Source organism: Bactrocera oleae, chromosome 4 (assembly GCF_042242935.1).
Source record: "Bactrocera oleae isolate idBacOlea1 chromosome 4, idBacOlea1, whole genome shotgun sequence".
Lineage (NCBI taxonomy): Eukaryota > Metazoa > Arthropoda > Insecta > Diptera > Tephritidae > Bactrocera > Bactrocera oleae.
Window position 1 is genome coordinate 41,623,911 of NC_091538.1, and position 27,886 is coordinate 41,651,796.

General features: G+C 35.6%; 1 protein-coding gene across 4 annotated transcripts; it reads right to left on the reverse strand.

Annotated features, from left to right (window-relative positions):
- Positions 1-8,463: 8,463 nt before the first annotated feature.
- Positions 8,464-23,599, reverse strand: LOC106615554 (nose resistant to fluoxetine protein 6). Of its 4 annotated transcripts, none has more exons than XM_036362566.2 (8): positions 23,130-23,599; positions 22,762-23,000; positions 22,476-22,669; positions 17,356-17,811; positions 13,771-13,890; positions 13,580-13,690; positions 9,685-9,912; positions 8,464-9,430 (listed from the first exon to the last, which is right to left on the reverse strand). In XM_036362566.2, exons 1-8 carry the CDS (start codon positions 23,362-23,364, stop codon positions 8,695-8,697), a joined length of 2,319 nt encoding a protein of 772 aa, XP_036218459.2. In that variant the 5' UTR covers positions 23,365-23,599; the 3' UTR covers positions 8,464-8,694. The 4 variants fall into 4 exon arrangements, with proteins under 4 accessions (XP_036218459.2, XP_014087296.2, XP_069964157.1 ...); XM_014231821.3 differs by having other exon boundaries at positions 9,685-9,915; XM_070108056.1 differs by having other exon boundaries at positions 9,685-10,014.
- Positions 23,600-27,886: the final 4,287 nt, after the last annotated feature.

The following is a 27,886-nucleotide window of genomic DNA, read 5'->3' on the forward strand; positions in this document are numbered from 1 at the left end:
TGATTTTGATCGTTCAGTTTGTATGGAATCTATATGCTATATTAGTCCAAAAAAATTATTTGGGGATTGTTGCGTTACTTTCTGCAAATATTCATGGTAAATATGATGAAGATATCTCGTGAAGTAAAAGAGTTTTCCATACAAGGATATTATTCGTTCAGTTTGTATGGCAGTTATATGTTATCATCGTCTGATATCGTCTGCATAAATTTCCGTAAAATAGTAAATCCATAGCCGGTTTCAGTTTTATTTAAAATATTACAATACAAATAAATCTTACAACGGCCCCATCTCGATAGATTCTGTAAAAAATCCTAGAAATTACAGTGTAGACATCTTATATCAAAAAACTATTTCATCATGACTACTGACACTCTCTGTACACCGCAAGATATTCATCACAATAAATTGCAGTAGGCGTTTACAGTGCTAAACCTAAAATTGCTATATAAATATCAACAACAACAACTGAGTGCAGTCAGATTGGCACACATTGACAGTTTTGCTGCACCCAAATCAGTTGAGATTTGTAACACTGATTGTGATGATGACACTTTCGCATTAATGCGCAACGCTACAGAATATAGTACACGCACGCATGCGCAGATGTGCTGAAAGAGATTTATACTTACAAATATATATGTACACGTATTCATATCTCTGTATTTATTTATTTGTTTCAACCGTGATAAAAGTGAAATCGGCGATGAGGCGCATGCACAGGTTTGGCAATAAAGCTTGTTTATTGAGCCTCCAATCTGATGCAAGCTGTGTGTATACCAATTTATAATACATTCAATATTATATGTGTATGTAGATGTAGATGGGTGGGTGATGTGTATGTGGGAGGTATCCTCTACAACTGAAATGGCAATTTAGGTTCACCAACGCAAATCTATTAAACCCCAGCATGGTACATACTTGTATGTACATATATTGTATTACCTATTCGTATACGAATAAGATAATGAAGACCCAATATCTGGAATGTCGCTTATATTCCCTATAGCAAACATTTCCAGCAGTGATATACGAGTATGTAGTATAATATGTTTTTGCCTAAGTGTGACAATCGGTGTGAAGTACGGGCGAACATCAGGCCGTGTTCGTAGAAAAAATGATATATGTCCAATGAATGGTGCAATAAGGTGAATTGTACATGTACATATGTATATTCGTAATAGCCATTGATTCACCGATAGCCATAGTGCTTAATAAGTACAATTTCTAGATACAACCTCCGAGGATTCAAGACTGTCACAATGTTATAGTGAAAGTATAGCCATCCATATTGAGTCAAGTTTCAAGTCTAGTATGTTTGTGATTAGCATTGCGCTGACAGCGAAAAGAGAACTGTTAAACACTTAAATAATGTTCAATTTCTTTCGTTTGTTTGCCGTTATATGGGAGTTATAATCGTAAGTTATCTGTATTGTATATTGTATATTGGAATTAAAGATGTATTAAAAAAAAAACCTAACACCATCCACGTTTTAGCGATATAAACAATGCCAAGTATTAGAATGGTAATTTATTAAACATAGTGAGGTGAGTGATTTTCGGAGTACTCTTGTATATGTCAAGTCTTAAATGCTTTATTAACTCTCTCTCTCTCTCTTGATCTCTCTTTCTCTCTCTATCTCTGTTTATCTCTCTCTCTCTCTTGATCTCTCTTTCTCTCTTATAATTCAGCGTTATTTACATCCAAAGGTTTTTTGAAACAAGAAATAGTCAACGATATATAAGATTCTAGAAAAGTCATTCGTAATTTTTCTAGGCTGGTTCATTTAACCGCGTAATATCAAATTCCATTTTAAAGAGAAACCTTTTAGTAGGAATAGCACATCTTTTAAACGACTTCTAAAAAGTTTTGTATTGATCGTTCAGCTCGTCACTCTGATCATTTATATATTTAGTTTGTAGGGTCTCCGACGCAAATGGCGACAAACATTGCCATTCATCGCTGTTTATGTTTAATGATTAGTTACCTTCTGTTAATGTGCTCATAACGAGTATATCCCGACTTTAACGTCTCTTCCGACAGCCTTCAGCTGAAAATTCTACAAAGAAAATTTAACAAAGATTTTTTGCTTTTTCGAAATTTCAAGCGCTTCTTATAAACGACGATCTTCTAGAGGACACGTACATATACATAGGTAAGTACTCATACGAGCGAGTTTAGATATTTACATGTGTGCATTCAAGAGCTCAGGTGCACAGACTGAGTCTTTTTCCTCACAATTTCCACTGTCTTCAAACAGCCGACCGCCACACAGTCTGTTAGCCAACAATTAAATGCTGTTGCTATTTTTAAACATATGTTGTTATTGCAATTGTCGTGATGTGGAAAAATTTGCATGCGATGACGGTTGTTTGTACGCTTTTGTCGCGCATACTTGAGCCATAAAATGTGCGCTGTCAAGCGACTAACCGGTCGTGACAACTGTTAATGCACAACGACTGCGGCAAAAAGAACAACGCGAACAGCGACAACAGGGCAGCGATGGGAGAACGCGCAAATAAGAAATCAAGAACTACTCATACTCGGCGCAACAAGTTGCTGACCACAATAAACGGCAGCAGAATCGGCCGCAGTACAAAGGCACAGCAGCCCACCAATCGGCCATCGCTGCGGCAGAGTGTGGACCAACCGAGCTAAGTAACTTACGAATTTTTATGTGCAAATGGAAACAATAAAATGAAAATTACGGCAACAACAATAAAGCGAGAGGTATCAGCAGTAGCAGTAAAACGGGCAATGAATGAATCAGCAACAACAAAAGTGATGTAAAAAGCAACAACGCTGGTTCACATCAGCTGGGCGCCATAGACTACACATGTTCACACATCTGAATATTTGATTGTGTGTGTGAATGTAAACACGATTTGTAAATTTGTTGGTCATCCGCCACGGTTGCCTGACGTTTGTCGGCCAATGGTTTGGACTACTCACTCGTCCGTTCGTCTGCCTCATAAAACGGCAATAAAATTGATTGGCAATGTTAGAGGCGTCATAATAAAGCAGGCAAACGATGATGCCAATAGACAGACATTCAAACTTTATTGCTCAGCTGGTTAGCCTCTTGTTTTTAGAAGTTGTACTTTTCATTTACTACCACAAACGAAACTTTGATCTTAAAAGTGAAATTAGTTGTTCCTTTCTGCCTCGAAGCATTAAATTATATGATTATTATGTTCACCATTAAGCTATACCACAGGAGAATTTTTATAACATAACATAAAAGGTTATAAAAAGATCTTTATATTGATTTTGATTTGTATGGCAGCTATATACTATAGTGGTCCGATCTGAGCAATATATTCGGAGATTGTAGCGATACCTTGGATAGTAATCTATGCCAAATTTCTTGAAGATATCTTATTAAATAAAAAGATTTCCATACAAGGACTTAAGTTGGATCGGTCAATTTCTATGACAAATTGGTGGGGAAAGGACGTGTGCAAAATTTTAGGTCGATATTTCAAAAACTGAGGGATAAGTTTGCGTATACACAGACGGCCAGACACAGACAGACAGACGGACATGATGTCAAAATCGACTCAGCTGGACACGCTGATTAATTATTACAGCAGCATGATAGCTCAGTGTATAAAAACCATTCGTCCTGCATTCAAAATGTTAAAAATTTATTTTTCTTCATACAGTTTTTTGTAGGTTTTCATGGATGTAATAGTGCTCGGTTTCATATGAATATTTACATTATGTGATACATAATAAAATTTTCGAAAGGAAAGGCAGAGTGAAGAATAAGAACACGCATGCTCTTTACTCACATGGTCTCGGAAGGACTACAGGATGGTTGTTAGTATATGTCTGTGCTGCTGTCCAGCGTTATCAAGAACTCGTCTTAGATAGACTATATATCAAAATTAGACCTTAAGTCGCTCTTAAACCGAATCTCCATTAATCATTACTACGTATTATATATCGTGGCAGCCGGCCAGGATAACATAACCAAACCTTAGATTATCTTCGGTAATTTGGATTTTATTATCTATTGTTTGTATGTAATATGCAAATATGCAAAATATAATAGAAATGTTTTAAAGATTACAAGATTTTGAGAATATGATATGAAATAAAATGGAGAAAATTGTCCGCTCTCGTTGTCGGACGAGTGTCACTCTACCAGCTTTAATGCCCTTACTATCTGCACATGGTTTAATTTCTTTCTCAAATTCTCTGTCCTCACTAGAAATAGCATCAAGCTACGTCCGATTTTGCTCATCTAAGTAATTAAGTAAGATTCTAAGACTGCTTCTACATACCATTTTTACTATAAGGTTGACTCTCGATGGAAAGATATATATACCTCAAGGAAATTAGAAAACTTAGGATGAGATATACATAAAATATATCTTAAACAAATTCGGGGTACGAAAGTGACCTTATTGCTATTTCAAATATTATTAATTGTCATCATTGTTTAATTCAATTTTTGAAGAAGTTTGTCGAGCGCGATTGATACAACGTCGAACTGTGCATTCTAAATGTTTCAAGATATTTTTCTGGCGTCAAAAAGTTGTATTGCTTTTTTCGATATTGTTGTATGAGATTAGCAACTATTTTGAGTCGAGTACGTCATTTAACAAATTAAAGCACATAAATATCGATCGGTGGGTTTCGTTAAGTGTATATATATGATACTTGACCTATATACTTGTAGTTTTGATAATATCACCTTTTTTACAATACTTTTAGTATATTTTAAACTCGTTTTTTGGCACAAGAAGGTCATACAAAGCCTTATTACGGTAAAATTTTCCACCGTAAAACATATGTATGTTTCACTTCGTTTATTGCTTTTGCATAGTTTTATTGGGCTTGGTAGAGAATTTGTTACTTACTAAAGTTTATTACATTGTATTTTATTTTAAGGGGGTAAGCCATTTGCTAGGGAGAAACCGGACATAATTATACAAAAAGTTTTAATTTCCTTGAATCTGAAAAAACCTTAAATGTATTATTTCACAATTATTTGCAAAACATTCCTTTATTGCAGTTGTTTTTGCCTCATTGAATCTGAGTCGTTATCCAAAATTTTCAACTCTGCAATTACCAATTTCTTAATAGACCAATTATGGCTTTTGAGTTCACTGGATATGGATGGACTGAATATCCTTTTTACTTTCGGTCATGAAGGAACAACAGAATGTTAAAGTTTATTTATTTTTTACATAATCATTTACACGTATATAAGCAGACATGCCGATTGTAATCTGATTGATTTCAGTTTCGAATGAATAATTACTTTCAGTCTCTAAAGGTCAACAAGGAATAGTGTTATTCATCGGAATTTGTCACGGGTTAGAAAATGATAATTTTATGCACCAGATTTCATTGGTCACATAGTTGTTCTCGCTTGAAGGCGTTTCAAAGGCATGGCAAGGGGCCGACTGCTGATATATAACTAACTACTGTGAGACATTTAATAGCGAATCAAAAGATGATTGACTCTGAAATTCTTAGAAAATTATCTTGGTAAGACATTTAGTTTATAAATTACATATTTCGGTCGGTCAAAATTGTTTTTTAGTCCCGAAATACATACATATGAGAGTCCCCATTTTATGTACGTTGCGATTATGAAGCCCTTTGAAATGCTGGAGCTTTGAATTCTGATTACTATTTGAATTCCACAGATTTCAATAATCCTACTCTGGTCATTCAGATAAAAGTTTCCTGAAGGTATTTGACAATTCAATTACCATCTCTTCGCATTATTTACCTTTTTAATAATTTCCACGTTTCAATTATACTTTTGCATTCAAAATAGTCCAGTTTGTGTTGTTGCTTTGCATGCATTATTGTACTTTAAGCGTGTAGGCTTTAGTCGCTCGTTTGTGAGAGAACTGGGTTATTACTACGAAAGTAGCTTCTTTATTTGTACCTTTCATTCACTGTACAAAAACTCTTCAATACAATGAAACTGAAATCACCTCTTGTTATCCGTTGGTTTTGCCACATTTAGTTTGAATGGTTATCCACATTTCTCATTAAGGCAATTTACCCATTTCTTTATATGTTTGTTTGAGTTCGCTGTATGAGCAGAACCTTTTTTATTTTTAGCCTTGAAAATATTGTACAAAAATCTCAGAATCTATAGAATGCAAATTGAAGTGGCCGTGCCGCTTGTATAAAGCTATAATTTTTAGCCATTTGTTTTAATGTATTTTTTATTTACCTATGCGGTATTGATCTTCGAAAATTTTATCATCTTTACGATTATCAGAGGAGTGAATATGCAAAAAGATGCTCCCATATATAAAATTATAATATTCAAGGCAAGGGCGATTTGAGGTCCCTTTCTTCTAACCTTCTGTTTCGACTTAACCTTTGCTTCCAGCTAATAATTCAAGGTTAACTGGGCGTTTTAGCGATCGTGATATTCGCCGTGATGCTTCAAAAGCGAAAAACAATATCAGGTAGATTAAAAATATGTGCTGACATGCAAATCTAAATACTCCACACATTTCTACAAACTACCTAATATATTATATTTTTCTTCTGTTAAAGGTAGTAAAATTTCAGGTACAAGGGCACGTTAGAGAAATTTTGCCTTTAACTAAAGTATTTTGATTATTCTTGACTTTTATAAAATTTGCTAAAGTTTTCCATACAAGGACTTCATTTTGATGGTTTAGCTTATATAACCGTTATATGCTACATATCGTGGCCCGATCTAAACAATTAGAGAATAATCCATGAACATTTTCGGGAAGATATTTTGTCAAAAGAAAAAGTTTTCTATACAAGCACTTGATTCCGATCGTTCAATCTGTACGACAGCTATATGTTATAGTAGTCCGATATCGACAGTTCCAGCAAATGAGAAGCTTCTTGGGGACAAAAGGACGTGCAAAATTTCATATCGATATCTCAAAAACTGAGAAACTAGTTCACATATACATTTCCGATTTTTCTTCTGGGTGTTACAAACTGCGTGGAAAACTTAATATTGTATAACCTGTTCAGGATATAAAAATGTTTTTTCTTTTAACGAAGGCCTTCAGTAGCCATAAGTAAGTTTTCGAAATTCGTATCGTATCGAAAAATAGGCTTGAATACATCGATCTTCTAATTTTTCGATACCGTTATAGCAGCTGTGCTGAGCTTCTGCTGTAAAATATGCCTCAATCCCGATGCCTCAATCTCAATGCGATTACCTCTTCATTCTCGCAAAACAATTTTTCGGCATGTATTCTCTTGACATCTAAGGATAAGAACAAGTTTTAGCAAATTCGGATGCAATTCACGCGATTTTAAAACCGGAAAACATTCCTCAGGTATTCAATTTATTTGCCCCGTTTCAAGATTAGAGGTAGCTATAAAGTAGATTAATTTAATTTTAGTCACGCCTTCTCATCGAAATTACGACTTTCATTATGTTATCATATCTCTACATGTAGTTGCCATATATTGAAGGCAGCTTACTATTTTGTTCGCCACAAATATTTTGAATTCCATTAGGTACTTTTTGGGCCTGTTGATGAAATTTTACTTCTTTTTTAGAGTTGTGGTTTTTTAGATAAAATAAAACTCATATAATTTAATGTTGTGGAGAAGAATTTAGCTTTATTATAAAGATAAGGGTTTGCATTTTGTTTCAAAATTGTTTGCGGGCAAGTGACCATTTTTTGCAGCAATTGGCGCTATACTTGTATGTCAACGAAACCCACCATATATTCTCTTCAAAAGCGTCTCTCGTTTCGGGCTTTTTTGCGTAGGTAAACCACTTCGCATAATCCCACAAAAAATAGTCCAACGGTGTTAAACATCACGATCCTAAAGGACACCCCACAGGCCCACGACGCGAGATTACACGCTCACCAAACTTTGCTTCAATATATTGAACGTTTCGTTGGTTATATGGCATATAGCGCCCTCTCGTTGAAACCACATCAACATCCTCCAATTCAGGCAGGCAAAGGTGTTTAATCATGGCTCTATAGCCTTTCCCATTGACTGTAACAATAAAGATGTCTTAATTTTTGAAGAAGTATGGACCAATGCTTCACTCTCACCATAGATCACTTAAAACAGTGACTTTTTGAAGATGTAACGGTGTCTCAACAAAGGCTTGAGAATTATTATAACTGCAATTTCTAGAAATTTCCGAACTAAGTCCACTCATTATGAAATGACAACCCAAACTGTGTATAAATCAAGTAACAGCTGTCAAAAGAACCGACTCCGACAAAAGTATTGCTTCATTGAAAACCACAGGTCTAAAAAACACCGTTTGTTTATGATCCGTATCCTACAATTGAGGCAAATCACGCCATTAATACAGATTTTTGAATATGTCGAATGGAATTGGATCATATACAAACAATAAAATGTAAGGAGTTTATAAGACACCAAGTACATACATTCAATTTTTATATCTAAAGTGTTCGTTATTTTAATACTTAACCTTAAATAAGATCTTAGCCGCGGCATATTTTAATTTATCTTTATTTTGATGGATATCTTGTAATGTTATGGAAATACAAAAAAACTTATACAAAGGTTCAACAATAAAAAATATTTTTTACAAATCGTATTTGATATACATACATGTACATGAGATAGCTCCCATATCTAAATTTAAATATAAAAATGTTAATATGCTACTTATAACCTATTGGTATACTTATGTATGTATGTGTGTCTCGCACGTGCACTTGAGTCTATTTTCGTTTATGCAACAATTTGTTGCACACTCTTTGCATGGGCAACTCCATCAGCACATAGGCCAAAAACGATGACAGCACTGCCAACACATTCACCGCAATAAAGTCCGAGCCGGAGGCAATCTCATTGAAGCTGGTCGGCTCATTGCGCAGACCATAGCTTCCCAATGTAATTATGGGCGTTAGCAAATAAATGCTGAAGCAGAATTTATTCAGCAGCCGAAAGAGGCGCGCGCTCAGCAACACATTCAAGCGGCCACCGTGTCCCCAAGCGCACATCAGAATGCCACCACCGATGCAGAGTGCGAAAAGCAATTTGCCAAAGGACATAATTGTTGCCACCAGCCATGTGGGTGTGCTGTGCCAGTAGCCCATGAAGTTTGCCACCGCACAGACGATGCCGGCGAAAAGCCAGAAAGCCGCACGCCACCAACTAATATTATTTCTCTCCAACGATTCGGCCGTTGCAGTAGCCGCTGACGACGCGCTTGGCTGTCGGTTCGGTGCTTGTTGTTGTTGTTGTTGCTGTGTTGGCACGTGTGGCTCTGATTGCGACTGTGAGTTCGGTGGATGCTGCTGCTGATTTTGCTGTTGGTGATTATGGTATCGGTGTCGCCGCTGCTGGTCGTGATTGTGCAGCAGCCAGCCGCAAAGGGCACCGCCGAAGTATGGATTGATGCGCACCCATGGCTTCACATACAGCTGATTCAGCGTGGAGTGTACTTTGTCAATGCTGTGCGTCAATTTATTTGGACAATGTGAGTACTTTTAGACGAACTATGTGATTGTAGAAAAATATGGACAGTGCAAATATGTGTGTATGTATATATGGCCGCAACTTTCTTGTGGCAAAGCGTGCGTCTAAATTGTGGACCACATACAACCTCATACAATTTATACACATGTAGAACATACATACATATTTGCAAATTATCTTATACCAGAGAACTTAAAACAACTTGTTTTAAGTTCTCTGCTTATACTTACTCGAATGTGATGCCATTGTAATAATAGCAGAGCCATCCGACCACTGGAAATCCCAAAGCAAGTGTTACAAAGACGAATTTGGCAAAACGCTCCCTTCTAACATATAAAAAGAGCAAAACGGTTATGAGCAGATAGAACTGCATTTCACACGCCAGATACCAAGTCCACGAGCAGCAGATGTCTTTCATGTCCAAGAAGTTTTGTATATAGAGAACATTGTGCCACCAGCTTCTAATAAAATACGAAAAATCAGGCATCAAAAATATTATAATATAGAAATTTGTATACCCTGACCAGGGTATATCAAGTTTGCCTCGAAGTTTGTAATACCTAGAAGGAAAAAAAGGAGACTCTAAAAATTATGTATGGTATCCGTCTATATATACGCGAACTTGCCCCTCAGTTTTTGAGATATCGGTGATATCTGATTTGATTCATAAATTGTTTTCTCTCCAAGGAACCGCTCATTCATATATAACATATAGCTACTTATATGAAAAGCTTTCTTAACTTGTTGAGATATTACGAGACGGTTAAGCGGATCGGATCACTATAGCATATAGCTGCCATACAAACTGACCGGTCAAAATTAAGTTCCTATAAAGTTCGCATGTTAATATCCGCATATACTCATATTCGTTCGAGATGTTATTCCATGAAGTCGAATATTACGCATTCACAAGTAAGAGATTATAATAGTGTTAAGCCACTTTTCAATCAGCTGATGCGATTTTAACCCTGGAAGGCCATAGTTCGTCGTTTCGACGACGCGAGTTTTTATTTTACCGTTTTCGAAATTTTTTTTTGTTTGGCTTGGGCTGATTTTTCGTACAGCGCTAGTCGGTGTTGGGGTGTTATTGTGTGCAGTTGGTCAGCTTCATGCACTTCGTGTAAGTAATTTTTTTTTTAATGTGCGTAGTCGAAACGATGAACTTTCTGTAAGTTCTGTTTCTTTGTTTATATATTTGGCTTTTCAAGTTGTAATACAGAATGAGTGTCTCCAAACTTTATACTGACGAAAAAAGTATAAACTAAGCGAAGAAGAAAACCAAATCGAATTGGAATCTGAAGCAGAGATCAAACAGAACGAAAGCTTGAAGGACGCAAGTTCTTCAGAAAATTTAACCGATACATATGAAGAAAACATACCACTTAATTGATTAAAAACCAATTCCAAAATAATTAGTTTGAAGAAAATTATTTTCCGAGGAAAAAATAAACATAAGTGGGCAACGCAAAAAGACAACACATCGCTATGGTCTAAATGTGGTGCATCTTCTTGGCATGTTGAACATGGCTTTTATAAATAGCTACATTATAGATTCACATATATTTCAAATAAATAAAAATCTTTCAGTCGCCCAGCTTTTATGAAAAAAGTACTTTCTTCATTTGACGAACGATTTGAGCATGTGCATTTTGTCCCCCTGGTAAGCGACGAATGACAAAATCATCCTGTGCAAAATGCCAAAAAAGCCTCTGTGGAGAGCATCAAATAGAACTCTGTGCCTCTTGCACAAAATAAAAACTATCGTTCCTGCAAGCATGTTCCTTTTTTAAGATATATTATTTTTTTTTAGAAGAAAACATATTAAATGAATTTTATATACTACAAGTTTTTTATTTTTAATATTTTCCAAATTATTTTTTTTTACACCAAGCCAAATGAATCAGAGCTGTGAAATATTTATTTATAATAAAAAGGCTAAAGAGAATCACTTAATATTGTTTTATTTTGAAAAAATATTAAGATAATAATGTAAAAATAATAACTTTTGTGGGTTTTGATGCACAGGTTAGTTTAAACATGCCTTTTAGAATTGGCGTCCTTCATACATATAAAAATAACGATGACCTTCCAGGGTTAAAATAATGTAAATAGTGGTTAGAGGAAAGCAAATTCTAGAAAACCTCTGAGCACATGCCTGCCATAAAAAAGCTCTCATAAATTTATTTGACCTTTGGAGATGGCTTATAACTTGCAGCTTTTCTATTAGAGGGATAATAAAGCACAGCATCAAGCACAAATGTAAATGCTATTTATACATAGCACACACAGTACCACAAAGTTTATTGATGAATATTATTCGGGCTCCTTGTCAGACAAATCAACTATTCCTAAGTAGTTTTTAAAATTCCGTACAAGCCATATGAATACTGAAGGCGATGAATGTAGTGCATGCCCTAAAGAAACTATTAGGGAAAATCAAAACCCTTTAACAGATTTTGGATTACCAATTTGAGTTAAAGCTCACAAAAAGATAAATATGCGGTTCCGATAAATAAGATGCTGAGCTTCATTGTTATATCTCGTAGATTGTCCGCTATCTCAGGTCTACATATTCGGTATGTAGAGGACTTTATAAGTTATGTTCCGATTTCGACCATTTTTACACCTGAGTTGTCTTGAAGGCACTATTTGTGCAAAGATTTATACACATATTTTCATTGGTGCTTGATTTGTAAATAGTAGAGTGAAAAATTCATAAGGAATTTAAAATTGTGTTATATCGGAAGTAGGCGGGCATAAGATAAAAATGTCAATAGTCGTTTTCTGAGAAATAGGACTTCACCTAAAGGTGCGCGATGCCACGCAATTTGCTCAATTTTTGCACCGATTCCGCTGAATAGCTTCCGTACCATCTTGTTCGTGAAATTAAATGATTCTGGCGTATGTATTTCGTGAGTTATTCCGCGTTTAGTAGTTTTCATCAGAATTGTTATAAGAGGAGTGGGCGGGGTTAGCACCCAATTTCATCCATTTTCACACTGTTTAAAGCAAGTTAAAGGATTTCTCCTAAGCAAGTTTTGTTAATATTGCTTTAGAGTATTATGAAATATGTACGTTTAAACTATTTCATAGGCGGGGCCACACCCACTTTTAATAATTTTCAGCTCACAGCTTAGTTATAGCTCGTAATAGGTTTTTGCTTAATGGCATTTTGTGGGCGTGGTAATTGTCCGATTACGACCATCAACAATACTAACCTCCCCATACTGCCAAGAAACACGTATAAACGTATACGTGTTTCATCACAATATCTCAATTTTCGCTCTAATTATTGCTAACACAGATGGCGATTAATTAGTTTTAGATGTTACAAAAGACTGTTACGTGAACAAAACTAGTTATTATACTCTATAGCAACATGTTGCAAGAGTATAAAAGTATGATAACGCGATAAAAGACTCAGTTTGGATTGGAGATTTTGAAACCAAACTTAACCTAAAAAAAGTTAATTTCAATGCGCCTGTGGCCATACTTTATAAAAACATTCAGATTATTATTCAACTGAAAAATTATACAATTTATGCTTGATTGCATCCAGGTAATTAAATCTCGCATACAATTACATAACCGTTACATGTGATGGAGTAGCGGTTGGCTTACAAAGTATGACAAGCGTTTGACAACTATTTTGTATAAGTGTGTCTACAAGGATTACAGCCATCTAAAATGTATACATATACAAGTATATGTGTGTATGTGTGTGGCAGCCGCCGGAACATTTTCGTATAAAATAAATTAAACGTGTGGTTGCTAAACCTTTTTTCGGCTCTGAATCGCCTTTAATTGAAAATCATTTCGTTAATCAATATATATTTGATTAAATCATATGCACGCATAACCAAATCCGATTTAAATTAATTCGGGTTATGTGTTATTTTCCCATATCAAATATGTATGTATATCTGCACTTGCAATTAACATGCATTCTTCCATTTTGTAACAATTTGAATAAATTAACGAACAAATAACCCTCAGAATTCGCCTTAAATAATCAACAAAAAATCTTCAATTAATAAAAAATGTATAAATAAATATGAATTAGATGGGCTTATCTAGATGGTAATATACTATATGTACATATCTGTGTAGCTCGCATATACTCACTGCTTGCAGTAATACCCGCTGTTCACTCCCAAGTAAAAGGGTGAATATGTGTTGGTCAAGTCGTAGAATACATCACTCAGAAGCATTGTGGTAATGAGCATTGGCGTGAGCCTGGTAACGAAAGCAAGAAGCAATTAGAAAACAATACGCAGCTTCAATTAATACTTTGAAATGTATTGCCGCATACCCACCGCAAATACCGCTGCAATAGAAGTTTCCCAAATAATTTCGAATTCTGTACGAAATCATTTTGTCGAATCTCCTTCAATCTCGACTCAGACGAGAGAAAATTGTAGACGAGCAGCAACGCACTGGAATGAAATAAATGGGAGTATAGCGATTACAATAACGTTTTATATATTTTTATTACATATGCATCTGATTATATAAATTTTGTAGATATGTAATTACTCGTATAAGCAATTATATTATATTAATATTAATAAAATTTACCACGATGTTTGTAACACCCAAAAGGAAACATCGGAGTCTATAAAATATATACATGAATAAATGATCAGCGTTACGAGCTGAGTCGATTAGGCATATATAGCAGCTATATGCTATAGTGGTCCGCTATCGATAGTTTCTACAAAGGAGTAGCTTTTTAAGGAGAAAAGGATATGTGCAAAATTTCATATTTCCATATATCTCAAAAACTGAGGAACTAGTTCGCATATATTCAGACAGACGAACAGACAGAGAGACATAAGTAAACTCAACTCGTCTCACCGGTCATATACTCTTACTCCTATATATATATTTTATAGGGTCTTCTACGCTTCCTTCTGGATGTTACAAACTTCATGGCAGACTTAATATACCATATTCAGGCTTTAAAAAAACAAGTTAGAAAGGGCTATGTAACATTTTATAACATCGCAACTTGCAAGAATCAAAGCCTGGGAAATACCTTCAGTTTTTTTCAAAACTTTAGAAAGACTAAATTCGAGAGTAACCGAAGGGTTAAGACCAATTTCATTCCTATACAGCTAGTGGTTAAGAAAATACCTAATTTCACGAAAATGTTACCCATATTGTCCTAAATACATAAACTGTTTAAAATCGATTGCAAATTCGGAAATGACTATATAAGGTATATGGAGGTAAGGAGAAGTGTTAACTTGATTTCGACAATTTTTGGATGGGTGACATACCTTAAAGACAAGTGTTAACTTCATTCGACTAAATCGCGAATGAATTATAATTAAATTTGGTATTTTATTAAGTTATATTATAGGTCATAGACTCAATCAGTTTTAAAACTATATTTTACGTCCCGCCAGCGAAAATTATATTAAAATCATCCTCAAATGAGATATATTGAACATAAACTTATCCGGAGAGGCTAAATTTAATATTTAATATGCAAAACGTCAATCAGCAGATCGCAATTCATGATACCATATTAGGAATATGAGATTAAAACCAAGACCAACTCCAATCATGTTCAACGATTTGTTAGAATAACGGAAATTATCATATCTGGTATAATATAATCTCACATATTTTCGGCATTAAACTAAAGTATATCCATTATTATACTTCAGTTAATTTTTCTAACATATTGACCGATGGTATACGGTATAAGGCCAACCGAAAGTTTGAAAATATTTTATTAGTTATATTGGATATAGGTATAGTATTGACCCAATTTTATCTATTTTTGGCGTTACTACATAGAAACAGAACCTCCTGAGTTTAATTAGGGTACCTCACATACCACCAACAATATATAAGGATCTTTGAAAAGCTTGATATTAGTTATATGAGAAGAAAGAGAAAATAACGCTCACTCAATTTAATTAATAGATAACTTAACTTAGATATTGGCCGATATATGGGATATAAAGTCAGCCGGAAATAGAAAAATTGCTTATTTAGTATATGGAGACCAAGGAAATTATTGATCTGATTCAATCCAATTTTGATACACCAGCATACTATTATCAAAATATGGTTCTCTCCGACTTTCCATAACATATCTCACAGATTGAGCGATATTTTCGATAAAACAATCGCAATGGGGACTGGGTCCACATATTCGGAACCTAGGAGTTTGAATAGTTTTGGTCAATTTTTGATCATAAGGTGGCACACTTTAGGAGTACTATTCGTACTAAGATTTATCCGTTATATTCATTGGTGCTTGATGTGTGGAAAGGGAAAGAATCAGATGGAATTTCATATTGTGGTATATGGGAAGTAGGCAGAATTGTATTCTGATTTCGTCCATTTTTGAACTATAACATAGAAATATCAGAAGAATGTTAAAACTGAACCCGGTTGAAATGGTTCGACCAGGTCCCGAGATATGTTATTTCACTCAAAAGTGGACGGAGCCACGCCCATCGTCCAATATTTACCACGGCTCCTATAAAATCCTCTCATACCATCTCGGAGGTAAAATTTAATATCTCTGGCGTATTTAGTTATTGATTTAACGCGCTTTAAGTTGGTTCTAACAGTGCTTATATGAGGAGTGGGCGGGGCTATCATCAGATTTCATCCATTTTTAAAGTATCGGTACGCGTGCTCAAGGGTCCAAGTCTTAATCCAATTTGGTTATTTTAGCTTGAATGATGTGGGAGATATGTATGTATACATTAAATCTTTTATATTTTTTAGCCCACAGATGCCCCTTGCTACTGCGATACCCTGTGCCAAATTACAGTTCCATAATTTAGTGTTTAGTTATGGCACTTTATAAGTTTACGATTATGCCCATCTACGAACTCGTCCTCCATTGTTTTCCAAACAACACGTATACGTTTCGTTAGGATATCTCAATTTTTACTCAAGCTACAATTGCACAGACAGACAGACGGACGGACGGACAGACAGACATCCGGATTTCAACTCGTCTCATCATCCTGATCATTTATATATGCATAACCTAAATAATATAAATCTTTCATGATTTTAAGTGATACAAACAACTGTTAGGAGAACAACATGTTGCAAGCAAGTTTTTTTTTTTTTTTGATATAGCTTTACTGGTTTGTAAAATATGTTCATTAAACTTATTAGAGGTCAGGGACACGCTTACTTTTAAAACACTTTAAAACCACAAATAGCACTTCCCTACTGCGGCTCGCTGTACCAGTTTTGCAATATATTAATATAGGTTTTCGCTTAACGTCATTTGAGGGAGTGGCAACGGTCCGATTCCGACCATCTGCAATACCAACCTCCACAGAGTATCAAGAAATACGTGGGCCAAGTTTTGTCAGGATACATTAATTTTTACTTAAGTTATCGCTTGCACGGACGGACAGCAGTTCAACTCGTCTCGTCATCCTGATCATGACCTCGATTAGTTTTAGGCATTAGAAACAACGGTTAGTCGTTATACTCTGTTGTCACATGTTGCGAAAGTTTAAAAACCTTACCCCGAATAGCTTTTGTTTTTGGGTTCGCATGTAGAATTTGTTTAGTATAAATTAACCTTATTCTGCTTCGAACCGCGGATTTCTTCGATCTTTCTGCGTTACTTTAGTAACCACAATACTTGCTACCGTGAGTGTCATCACGTTAATAGGTTGTGAAGACTTTGGAAGCAACTTTTGAAAGCTCATTCGCGCAATGCAAATTTTTTGAACCACTTATAATCAACTGCAAAAGCCTTTTCACGAGATCTTCCAACCACCCCTTAACTTGATGTGTACCTGATAAACTTTTTTACCAAGGGCATATGTGTTACTTCTATATGTTATAAGTATGTATATGTATTCTATTATTTATGCTTTTTTTAATAAATTTATACACAAACATACCTTATGATAAAGAAAACGTCTACGAAAAAAATGGCCTCTATAAGCGGTTGATTGAGAAAATTCCCCATTGCCACGAACAGCATGGGCGCATTGGAAAGAGCGAAGACCGAATAGTAGTATACGTGAAAAGTGGAGACCCATAGGCAAATAACGGTACGTACGCCGGCAATAACGCCTACAAAGTTTGAATTTGAATTCAAGCGTTCGGCTTTCAAAGCGCGCTGCCAATTCTCAGTGAATCGGAAACACAGCAAAATCTCTTCAACCGTTAAGCTGTTAACAGCAGTGCTTTCATTTGCTGACTCTACCGGAACATTTGCTATGTGCACGCCACCTACCGTCACCGTAGCGATTGGAGCTTTTGTATACAACATTTTATGGAGCTTCAATTTTGCTTTCGAGCGATAAACAATCTCAGCTAAAGCCATGAGTAGAACCAGTGTGGTGAGAATAATGCTGGAAGAAAAAAAGTATGTTAGAAGTTATTAAAATGCATGGTAAGTTCAGTGCAAATATTAAGCTTTAAGTTTGTACATGTACCGAAATTTCACCACACATACGTGTATCTTGAGAAAAATTGTGGAGTGCTTATAACCTCAGGAAATATACAATTTTCGAATATATTTAGTAGAGGTAAAAAATTGTATACTATGAACAGGGTATATTAAGTAACACCCAGAACAAAACATCGGAGACCCTATAAGATTTATATACAAATGATCTGTGTGACGAGCTGAGTTGATTTAGCCATCTCCGTCTGTCTGTCTGGCTGTATATAGCCGAACTAGTTATTCAGTTTTTAGATATCGCCCTGAAATTTTACATACGTTCTTTTCTCTCTAAAAAGCTGCTTATTTGTCGGAAACTTCTTTATTTGTGAAGGGTAGTATAGCTTCGGTGCAATAGAAGTTAAAATTTGTTTTTGTTTTGTGCCATGATCACACCAAAGGTTTGTTCAACTTATATAATACACAAAAATTATCTCGTCAACAAAGTCATCTTTAAAATTTTCTATTCAACAAAGCAACTGTAACTGATTTAATACAGCTGGAATCATTATTCTTAGAGTACTCTTTGCAAATGTTCAAAAAATCTTAAATTGAAAATATTTGACGTCATTAGAATTTCATAGAACAAAAAATAGAATCAAAACTAAAACAGATCTTTAAGCTAAAAAATGATGTTTCAAACATGACGTCATTAGAATTTCATAGAACAAAAAATAGAATCAAAACTAAAACAGATCTTTAAGCTAAAAAATGATGTTTCAAACAAATTTTCAAATTAATGCACCCACGACTTAAAAACGATTTCCCACCGTTTCCGACAATTTTTTTTTTTTTGCATTTGTTATTTCGATTTGGGTCTTAATTCAAATCTGAGTTTTTTGACGGAAAATAAGTAATAATAGTATATAATATTTTGTGCCCCAAAAGACTGGCAGTTGTTTACATAAAGTGAAATAAACCGCATAGGGTCAGATGGACGCATATGCAGAAGAACTTCTTCTAAGTTCTCTGGCACACGGACGTGGTTCGATAAGGAAATTTGTGTTCATGCATACAACGTACATATCAGAGAACTGCAGCGAGTAATACATTTTTGTTCATACACGAGAACGGGCTGATTCTGTCAGTTTGATTAATTGACACGAATCGAACCGTTTGTCTTAAAATCAGCGACAAGGAACAAGTTTGAATCACTAGCGATCGGCTTAGACATGATTTGCTTATGAACGTTCGCTTTTGCAGACAATAACCGTAAATGAATCATACTCATATTTGTATGATTGAAATGTTCGACAATGTTCAGGTTGTATCCCTACAGGGAACTGCTGATGGGTTCACCTGTACACTTACATTTGTTATGTCAGTACTGATGGTCAATTTACCCCTCAATTGACCGTCACAGTTGTTGTTAAAAAGAGACCCTTACGAATTATATTAATTACTACAATATTTGCTGCAATATTTAGTACTGTAACTACCGACAGTCAAATGAATAGTATAATGACTGTCAATGTTTACGATTTTTCCAAAAGCAAATTTTTTATACGTCGAAAAGAGGCAGCACACATTTCCATAGGAGTTTCGAAAAGTTTTGAAATACCTATATACAGTGTATCACAAAAATAAGTATGCAGTGTGTTTATCTGTTTTGTCATGCCAAAAAAAACGTTTAAACTAATATTATTAACCAATTTTTTTAAATTTTCAATTATTTCACATATTTATATTTCTCCAATAAAAAAAAACCCCCAAACTTAAAGTAATAATTTTTCAAATTGCAGAAAACAATGTTCCAATAGCTTAAAATTAAAAGGGGTTGTTTTTGAGCCTCAACCTGGATGGCGTGAACTTTACCATCTTTTGGGTCACTGAAGGGGGAATCTTGCTCCATTCGTCGATTAACGCAGCTTTCAAAGATTCTTTGCTGGTTATTTGGTGCCTTCTGATTTTTTTTCTAAATAATCCCACAAATGCTCGATAGGATTGACATAAGGAGATTGGGCTGGTGTTTTTAATTGTTTGGGTGTCTTGTAAAGAAGCCATTCCTTAACAATGGTGCGGTATTTTTAGGATCGTTGTCGTGTTGGAAGACAAATGATCCTTCAAGTCCTAATCTAGCCGCACTTTCGTTCAAATTGGCTTTTAAAATGTTAAGGTAATCATATTTGTTCATTGTATGCTCAATGAACAAGATTACCTACTCCAGATGCTGCCATATATCCCCACACCATGAGCGACCCACCACCATGTTTTACCGTGGCACTAATATTCCGTGTTTCGAGCTCAGTATTCCCTTTTCTCCAAACTTTTTCATGTCCATCCGAGCCAAATATATTGTATTTACTTTAGTCCGAGAAAATAACAGAATTCCAGAAATGTTCGTCTTTATTTTCGTGCTCTTTCACAAACTTCAATCTTTTTTGTCTGTTAGTGTTGCTTATGAATGGCTTTTTACGGACTTTATGACCATGGTAGCTAGCATCATACAGTACTCGACGAATAGTTTGGGGATTGCAGGTTTTACCAATCTCGTTTTCAATCTCTGTACTCACTTTTGGTGCACTCTTCTTTGGGTTCACCTGTATCTTGCGTGTTATAATACGCCGCTTGTTTGCATCAAACATTTTTGGCCGCCCAGATCTTGCCTTATTTTTTGTATTTCCCTCTTTTTTTATATATTATATTATATATACTCTCGCAACCTGTTGCTACAGAGTATAATAGTTTTGTTCACCTAACGGTTGTTTGTATCACCTAAAACTAATCGAGTTAGATATAGGGTTATATATATATAAATGATCAGGATGAAGAGACGGGTCTGACCGTCCGTCTGTCCGTCCGTACAAGCTCTAACTTGAGTAAAAATTGAGATATCTTTATGAAACTTTGTAGACATGTTTCTTGGTACCGTGAGACGGTTGGTATTGCAGATGGGCGTAAGCGGACCACTGCCACGCCCACAAAACGCCATTAATCAAAAACAAATAAATTGCCATAACTAAGCTCCGCAATAAGATACAAGACTGTTATTTGGTACACAGGATCACATTAGGGAGGGGCATCTGCAGTTAAGTATTTTTTTTTAAGTAGCCGTGGTCCCGCCTCTAATAGGTTTAATGTGCATATCTCCTAAACCGCTAATGCTACAATAACATAATTCACTGGAAGCAAATGTTTTTAGCACTTCTATTGACAGTGTGAAAATAGTTGAAATCAGGTGGCAACTCCGCCCACTCCCCATATAACGGTACTGTTAAAAAGTACTAAAAGCGCGATAAATCAAGCACTAAACACGCCAGAGACATTAAATTTTATCTATGAGATGACTTTATAGGAACCGCGTTCAAAATTAGACAGTGGGCGTGGCACAGCCCACTTTTAGGTGAAAACCCATATCTTGAGATCTGCTTTACCGATTTCAACCAAATTCGGTGCATAACGTTCTTTTCATATTTCTATGTCATAGTGTGAAAATGGGCGAAATCGGACTACAACCACGCCTACTTCCCATATAACACCATTTTAAATTCCATCTGATTCTTTCACTTTCCACTATGCAAATCAGGCAACAATGACTGTATCGGGACAAAACTTTGTGTGAATAATGCGATTAAAGTATGCCACATTGTGGCCAAAAATTGTCTAAATCGATTCAAAACTGTTTAAGCCCCTAAGTACTAAATATGTGGACCCCAGTGCCTATGTTGACCTTCTACCGAAAATATCAGTCAATCCACAAAGAAATCTCAAACGAGTATACTATTATATTTGACTTTGCGAGAGTATAAAATTTTCGGTTACATCCGAACTTAGTCCTTCCTTACTTGTTATAAATATTTATGTATATTATATATTATATATTATATAATTTATTAAAGATATAAAAACTGTATAATAAACTGCGCATAAAATAATTTTTCATTTGTGATAGATTTACAGTCATAACTAACAAATTTCAGCTTTGATGGTTGTATGATCAGCAACGACTCAGGAAAAAGCATGAGAGTTAGCAGTATGGATACACTTATAGTGAATCAATGCCGAATATCCATGTGTTTAAGGGATATGCAAAATCACACAAATGCGTTTGTTTACATCAATTTTGCACAAGGCTCATAAGAAAATTATACAAACTTTGTTCTGCTCGCTGATAAAATTTTTTCAGCTGTACCTGTCATATTACCGGTCAGATGACTGTCACTGTTCTTGTCTTATCCAAAGACCACTAATGAAAAAAATACTATGGTCGCCCATTGAATTTTTTGAGTTTTCGTGAACGGTTTAATCCACAATACGGTTGATAGCACATGTTATTAAACAACGAAAGGCTTTGATATTGAAAATGAACAGCATTTTATCCGTAAATACCTGAGCTCGTGTTGTCTTCAGTGGCCGTTAATACAAACGTCAACTATATCAGAAAACTTTATCGCACAGCTTTTGTCACATTGACGTATTTTTTAGTCAGCTTTATCTATTTGTATATTACTTAATTTGTTTTGATTTCTACAACTCCTGCTCACAGCTGCTTTTATAAACTTTCCCACTCCCCGGCAATAAACTCGGCTTACTTTCTAAATAGAAAACATATAACAACATTGATGCACTTACATGGAAAATAGTGTTCCGGTTTGCTGAAAGAAATCCAAGCCAAACGACGGTACTCTGGCCGCAACCGATTGCATTTGGAGCTCGAAATCGCGTTGCATCGTAAACTCACCGCGCCGAAAAAATTCATCCGTGTAGCGACGCAGAGCAGCACTCGAGCAGGATTGTGGTAAACACAGACCGATGTGAATGAAAGACTATATTTCATAAAAAATCACAAATGCCCATTTGAGAAAGATTTACATAAGCACACGAATAAAAAAATAACGAGTTTTCAGATTTTAATCACCTCATACGGAAGACGCAAATCGATAAAGTGCGGTGTGGAGAAACGCATATACACCATGGTGAAACGCATGCGAAAAGGGCTGGTGACATTGAATGGATTAAAGGCATAGGTACGAAGAAACTCTGACGAGGTCGCGACAACGTATGGCTCATTCAAATCGTTGCATTTCCATTGCGGACCGAACCAGTGGTTATTGCCCCAACTGAAGGATGGCGGTGGCGCGCCAAACGAATCGAGCACTTGCAGCGTGTCAATAAGAAATAAGAAATTAAGTTAAACATAAACAGATAATAATAATATGGAATGAAAAAAATTAAAAACACTGATAAAGTGAGCGCTTTGAGCGGCATCAATGAACACACAGAGACCTTTTATGCTCCAAAACTCTTTGGCCGCTACAGCCTTTAGCAGAGTTTCAAGTTCTCTGCCACAGCGCGTGCCGTTTTCGTGAAGCGCGCCTAACTGCGCCACACCAACCAGGAAGTTCGGACGCGCCAGCGAAGTCTCCGCCGAAGAGACTGATTCAGCGCGTGACGCGACGCTTGCTTTGACGACAACGAATGCCAAATACGCGGCCACAATCACAGCTGCAATAGTCCGCATTTTGGTGTTTTCGATATAAAGCGCGGAAAGTGACTGAAGAGCCAAAGCGATGAAATGCAAAAATTAGCGTAGGCTACCGGACTTTGACGGTTGGTGATTTTTCATGAACGCACGCAAACGTTGCAGTTTTTCTGCTTGAGCAACTAACACGGAAAAGTACGCTAATGGGCAAAGTAAATGCTGCTAACGAGTAATCAACGCAGCTTGAAGGGATTCGCACTACGCGTATAGCCTTATGACACCAACTGCAGCCACAACGCACTTTGCTCCCTTTTTATTAATAATTTCTCATTTAAATATGTAAACGAATGAAGACTTATCCGATTAATTATGAATTGCAACATCTGTACATACGAACATATCTGTGTCGCTTTATAAAGGGTGTCTCAAAAATGTAGTACAAATTTTTACTTTTCTACGGAGGCAGTTTTAGCATCGACTGGGAAAATGTTCGACTGTTATAATATCCTATAGAGAACGGACCGAAGCTCAATTGTTCTCAAGCATTTTCTTGCCTAGAGTAGAGTCACAAGAGGTACATTGAAAACATAGATGTAGAGACATTACCCAATGGATATGCGTTAAGCAAAGATTTCGAACAACGCCAACAGTCGAAGCTGTTTGGAAAAAGTCGACGAAAAATAATCGCAAAACTTTTTTCCGAACTGTCTAACTTTCGTAGGGGTGAGGTTTAAGTAAATTATATGTCATTTTATCAGCCATTCAAGTGAGTTAGTTGCAATCGAAGTTAGCCTCCTTAACGGATTTATGATAGTCTCATGATTCTATTGAAACACCCGTTATAAAAAATATGTATGCATCAGCGTTATTGCAAAATTATAATTGTCAACAAGTGTCGATCATCAATTGATATTCGTATTTGATGGAGCTACAAACTGTGCAAACTAAATGGGTGCAATTTTTTCAAGAAAGCGTCAATGCGCACGGTGGATTTGTTTCTAAGTATTAAAGAAAACATGATTATAAAAGAAAATAATATTTCTGGAATGGGTTTTGAATAATATAATAGAAACTTAATCACAACTGTTTATTAAAACAATAAATACAACGTGTCACAAATCAATGAAAATTATAGCAAAGTTATACAAATTTGGTTTGTAATCGCTTCCGCTAGCACTGTATGGCTTACTCCGAATCTGCGAATGCTTGATAGAAAAATATTTAGCGAAAATTTAATCACAGAGAATGAGACCTATTTTGAAGCAAAAGAAAAATCTAAATACAAGTAGTATTGAATATATGAAACCAAAGGATTGACTCAAAAGTATTGATATGATTTTTTATCTATTGCAAATTTAAAGTAACTTACTAATGTGTGTAGAAATTCCTCCATTTTAGCACTATCGCGTTTCACTTTTCGTTTATAAAAAGTTACAACAATTTATCTGTTTTACAAGCTTATGATTATCAATAATTTTAAGGCTTTATTCACTTTGATAATAACTAAAACAAAAATGTCTCTTCCTGTTTTTACATAAAAAATTCACAAGTAAAACCACTTTTTCGTTTCATACTATATATGTTATATAAATTGTTTGTGTTTCTTTTCCTAAGGGTCTTATGTAAGAATTACATACACATATCCATACATACTTGTATAACTGCTCATAACATGAATTACACGGCCCTTTCCACTACTGAAACTTACTCCTTCTCATAAATTCTTAAAAAGTAAACAGACCACTATCTCAAACCTGTTTGGATGCAATTTTAAAGTCGACTACGGAATACAATGTCACTCATGTACATCTGTATGTATGTATATGTACTTGTATGTATATTGCATATGACTATAATATTGAACTTCGATACCTTTGGGAATATTCCAGTGGAGAGCAAAATCAAAATATTGTCTGCTTCATTTGGCCTTACAATATCGTTTAATTTTACTATTTGCCTTGACTTTAATTTTAAGCACTTACATAAATACGTACATAAAGGCCTATGAAGCTCATTGAATAAAAAACAAGAAAACCCGTTAACTTCGGTTGCACTGAAGCTATAATACCCTTCACAAATACAAAATATTCCTTATGATAACTTGTTTTTGATCGGTCAGCTTGTATGGCAGCTATATCTTACCGGACCATGTCGCTTATGAGCTACTTCTAATGGAGACAAGTGCAAAATATGTGAACAATTTCAGATCGATAACTCAAATACTAAGGGACTAGTTCGCATGTATTCAAACAGGCATATACTATAGACTATATTTTATAAGCTCACTGACGTTTACTTCTAGGTGTTACAAATTTCGTGGCAAAATTAATATACCATGTTTAGGGTATACAAAATTTTAACTTGAAAAAGAGACAAAAAATATGCAGTTGTCCTCTTCAATGCTGGAGATCTGAATGCCTTACTTAAAATATTTATGAACATAAACTCAATCTTATGAACTATTTTTAATCATTCGGCTATTCAAAAGAGCATTTTTCATTATACCCTACCCACTGTGCTATCATAACTAAGGCACAAACAACTGACCGTTTTGAAAAGGGCTCGGTTTTACAAGTATTTATGACGGCTTCTAAATGGCATACATAACGCAAATAAAGTAGAACCTTTTTTCATCTGATTAAATGCAAATGTAAGTACATTTGATAAGATCGTATAGTTAAAAAAAAATAGAAAAGCGTCATATTAGTAAAAAGAGTGCCTGTAGTATTGACGAAAAACAAATATATGATTAATTAAGAATTTTGAGAAATATTTTCAAAAAGTGTTTGAACTCCATGCCTACATAGGTATACAACAAATAGTCAAAATAAAGCTACAGGGTTAGAGAACTCGAACGCGATCTCGATAAGCCATTGAAAGGAGATTCTCAGCTGCTCAATTTCTATTAGTTAGAAACATTGAGAGTCGTGGAAGATATCCTATCTCAACTGTCTTGCCCTAGTTCTGATGGAAAAATGGATAAATGCCATGTGAAGACTCCTACCATATCACACAACTCCTACTTTTCTAAAAGTGAAAGCCTTTTGGTCTGTCTGCCATCGATATTACCCCAAAATATTATTGCTTCAGCAACGGCAGCTTATGGAAATTGCATTGCCGGTCGCCTCCGAGCGGTTAAACCCGTGCGCTACTGAAGCATTTATATCTTTCTTCGAATATTTTAGAAATGGAGTAGATCTAATTCTTTTTTAGTGAAAGCTTAAAATTTCAGGAATATTAAATATATTCACGCAGTGGTGTTTTAAAGATAATTCGTAGTTAAGTTATTTCCAGAATAAGTATTTGAGGTTGACAAATACCTAAACCCACAATGCGGTCAATACTCGCCTATATTTGAGAACTTCATGTATGTGTGAAAAATGTACGGAGTGACTACTAATCTCAGTAGACAAGTGTTTGCTCGCTTATTTGCATATCTGCGAATGTGTACATTTATACAGATTTCTACATACGTAGATGTGAATATCTGATTTTTGAAGCTCGAAGATCAATTGATCTATTCATCGTCCAATAGGTCATCAACATGACAGTGACTAAATTATAAATAATTGCACTCACAGTTTGCTTCATCACTTGCAGAGCTCATACATAAATCAACATTGTGCTAAAAACAATCGATATCTACAATATTTACGGTGATGAATTTCAATGCGGAGAGGTGTTTACTTGGTTGGAGCCCAAAGATCAGCATAGCTTACAACATTGGACCGGGAGACACAGCGGTTATAGAAGGATTACATTGTTTGTTGAGCGCTTGCTGTTAGATTCCATGTTTCACATCCATATGAAATTATTGAGTTTACTCCGAAAATTTTCAGCTACCTGCGACTAGATATATTCGTTACTTACCATACCTTGCTATCTAGCACACACAAATTAAGCGCATCCCCCTAGATAATCGGTCTGCTGCTTTCTTCGGTGTGCCAGCGATCTGGAACGTAAATGTTGTCTAGTCCAAGAGTTTCGTTGTTTGCAGTGAATCAATCAAGTGTGTGCTGCGAATGTCACGTCTTGTAATGTGACGATCGCTCGGCTAGATGAACTACGAGGATGGCGCATACGCTACTTTTTGCAATACTACTCCCAAATGTGGACTTGTTCGCCCTTGAAGATCGTCAACTCTCCATTTTCATCTTCAAATGGCTTTGTGGTTTTGAAGTTGGGGCTCGTTTGCTGTCTTACCGTGTGAAAAAGATCTCGGGTGCTATGTGTTTCAGTGGCAGCTTGTGTTATCAATTCTCCTTCTTTAATCAGTTCTGGCACTTTATTTGCTTGTCAATGTTGCTTTACTATTGCTGCAGCCCTGCTTTAGATTGCGTGGTTTTCGGTTTGGTTTTTGGTTTACTCACTTTGTAGCCGACATGCTCTTCTGGTACAATAATTTGTCGTTGTATCTGATCCCATTCGTCTGCAAGTGCGAGTCCTAAAGTAAGGAAAGTGCCCATCGATTTCGTAAACCTTGTACAAGTTGCTACGTATTTTAGTTTTGCAATATCAAACTTCGTTTGCGCTTTTTGGCTACAATCTTTGCTGACCGCTC